General features: G+C 37.7%; 1 protein-coding gene across 1 annotated transcript in view; it reads left to right on the top strand.

Moving 5' to 3' along the window:
• The window catches only part of LOC117182732 (probable Na(+)/H(+) antiporter nhx-9), a 61,137-nt gene extending 59,208 nt beyond the window's left edge, over positions 1–1,929 (top strand). The window contains exon 12 of the mRNA XM_033375837.1: positions 1,840–1,929. Within this exon, the coding sequence (XP_033231728.1) occupies positions 1,840–1,929 (90 nt within the window). The remainder of the gene's footprint in view (positions 1–1,839) is intronic.
• Positions 1,930–3,440: the final 1,511 nt, after the last annotated feature.

The following is a 3,440-nucleotide window of genomic DNA, read 5'->3' on the forward strand; positions in this document are numbered from 1 at the left end:
AGGGGTATTTTCATATTTCGCGCCTTTAAAGTTTCATTGGGATCGGCCATTCGGTCAAGTCCGTGCATCTTCGGATCAAGTTTACGATAGTTTTCATGGTTGCGTTCGAAACTTCAAACGGATACAAGTGTCAAAATAATATAGGTTATGTATTATATAGTAATTACAAATAATAAAAGTGTTTAAATAATAATGAAGTGGGACATGTGAACTGAGAAGCAAACGTCTTTTTTTCTGTGCCAATAACATTTTAGAATGGCTGCTGATTGACAAATACTATAAAATAGTAATAATATTCTGCGCTTCCAGTGGGCCAAGAGTGAATGGTGTTTAACGCATATTTTTACTACATAAAAAAGGCATGTCATGAATAGACAGGATATGTTTCAAATAAACTAAATGAAATATTACATGCGTAAACTTTAAATTGACATTGCCTACATTTACTGACAGCGATTAGGGCAAACAGATGAATCTGAACATAATCGTTTGAAGTTTCGAACACAACCATGGAAACTATCATAAACTTGATCCGAAGATGCACGCACTTGGCCGAATGGCCGATCCTAATGCAACTTTTAAGGCGCGAGATATGAAAATACCCCTTTATAATGGCTTCTTCCCTGCTGTTGTGCGATTCGGGTAGCATTCAATTCGCCATGTATGTAAGCCCCAGCGTGTCCACCCTGTATACTCGTATATATATATATATATATATATATATATATTGTATAAAAATACACAAGATTGTGTAAACATTAACAAAGATGAGCTTTTATGACAGTCAGAATGACCCTTTTTGTTAGGATAGGTATACACTCGAAATTATAAACCGCTCATCTTGAATCCATACAAATTCGACTCAATAGATAAATTTATGTCTTCAAGAGATAGAAAATTGCTCCAAGACATAAATTGAAGCCTGACTTCGTCTCAAAGCTGAGACATGCTCAAGTCGAACTTTCCAATATTAGAATGTCTTGATTGGGGGCAATTCAAGTCGAAGCATTTTTACTCGGGGTGTGAACCTTATGTTTCGTTCTTGGAACGCTTGAGAGGGTACCATCTTTACACGTGGTCTTATAAGTTTAAAATCTGATCGTATTAATTGGGCCCTGTCAAGTTAGGAGGATACCATCTCACATCTGGGTTCTTGGACTTTTAAATAAAGAGTCTAATTCTATTAACTGTTACGCGCACAGTTGGGAATTTCCCATATGCGTATGCAGACTTATTAGCTAGGCATCTTATTTTATTAATTGACACGTACGAAGTTTCGACGGTACTATCTGTACACGTAGACTTGTAAGTTGAAAATCTGATCGTATCAATTGAGACGTGCACAGTGGGAGGATACCATCTGGGTACTTAGAATTTTAAACCTAGTGTCCAATTCTACTAAGTGATATGCGCAGCGTTGGAAGTCTCCCATATGTGCACGCGGACTTCTAAGTTAAGCATCATATTCTATTAATTGACACGTAGACAGTTTCGAGGGTACCATCTATGCACGTGAACTTTTGAATTCAAAGTCTGACCGTATTAATTGAGCCGTGCACATTTGGGAGTGTACCAACTGTACACATAAACTTATAAGACGAATATCTGATTTTATTCATCAAAACGTGCACAGTTAGGAATTTACTATCTGCGCACATAGACTTTTAAATGAAAACTCTGAAACTATTAATTGATACATGAACAGTTGTTAGTCTCGTATATGTGCACGTGGACTTGTAAGTTAAGCATCTTATCTTATTAATTTAGACGTGCTCAGTTGCGAGTCTCCCATATGTGCACGTGCCCTTAACATTTAAAAATCTGATCGTATTTTTTCAGACGTGCACAGATGGTACCCAAGTGACGGTTCACGTGCACAGATGGGAGACTCCCAACTGTGCACGTAGAAATGTAGAGGTGAACAGATAGGAGACTTCCGACTGTGCACGCCAAAATGTAGACGTGCAAATTTGCTCCTGTGGCCAATAACGTACACATCTGTGCCAGTGACCATCGGCATGCACAGATGGGCTTGTGCACAATTGTAACCTTCCCCTCTGCTTCTATCGGATGAGGTAAAAAGAGACGGTTCGATTGTAATCCAATGACAGTCTTTACTTTTCATTTCCAAATGATCATTCTCTCTCTCTCTTTCTCTCTGTCTATTCAATACTTCTTTGTTTTCTTAGTCGAATTGTAGAGCCTGTTAGATACGGAAAACGACAATGCTACCAATTACAAAAAAATTTAGATTTGAATTAAATATTAACAAGAAATCTTATAGAAAATAATTCATTTTAAACTGTAGTATAACATTTTGGATTAAAATAAATTGATATTCACTGCTCCTGTTTATTAACACTGCTCCAATAATTTGGAGATACTACTTCACGATATATATTCGCGTGTCAGGTTGCGCTGCTGTCGGGGTAAAAGATAGGCTCATTCGATCACACGTAATAATCCGATCAGTCCCATCGGCTTCAGTTGGCTTTCGACATCAAAGCCCTAAATTTGGTCGACGCAAGCTCGCAATTATGCTCCTTTGCTCTGTAAATACGTAGTTCTCCCGCTTCGAGTGAACTACCGCAACATCATTATGCGGTTATAGAGGTAGGCAGTTAGGGTACAGCACCTATCTCCGGGGTTCACTATATATTAAAAATAAGTTTTCGAACGAATACTTTTAAAATATACAAATATAAAAATATTTTGTACATATACAAAATATGTAGTTGGTTCATTAAGAATTTTGTATGCAAAAAGCCCATTTTCAGAAAAATGTTGTTTATCTAGATCGGTACTAAAAGCCTTCAGTTGAGAACACTTTACTTTAGAATAAGCATTAGGACTTCAGAAATTTATAATACACGAGTCGGAACTCGAACCGATAATCAATATAATTTAGAATAAAGTAACTCGGCGAACTGGGTATCAGAAAAAGGAACTGAAATTAAAAAGCTGCATAGCGTCCAGCCAACTGTGCGAGCCACCACTACAGTAACTCTAACGCTTCACACTTGCGGTCGCAAGGTCTCGAGCGACATAAAATAAGAAAGTGATCGCGTGGAACAAGAGCGCCAGGCAGAAACTGTCAACAATTATAATAACCTTGTAAGAAATAGTAAAAAATTCTCAATTATAAAATTATTTAATATTTTAAATAAATCAAACCAAATAGATTCGAAGAAAGTATTACCAGAAATTAGTGGTTAAAAAAAATCTGCCCTCTTCGTGGGCACATTTTCATCTGGTGATGCGCGCGGCTTACTTCGCTCGCAAGTTTGATCACGCCTAGAGCGTGCGACTGTTTTCCTCTTTTGTTGAAGCTCTTTCGGCTTTAAGGTGGCTTGGGCGTTTGGTGCCGTACAATGTGGGGGGCACTGTGGGGGCTATCTATCATGCGATCAGTCTTTATTTGAATTTTATTGATATACGCA

Source organism: Belonocnema kinseyi, chromosome 2 (assembly GCF_010883055.1).
Source record: "Belonocnema kinseyi isolate 2016_QV_RU_SX_M_011 chromosome 2, B_treatae_v1, whole genome shotgun sequence".
NCBI classification, from domain to species: domain Eukaryota; kingdom Metazoa; phylum Arthropoda; class Insecta; order Hymenoptera; family Cynipidae; genus Belonocnema; species Belonocnema kinseyi.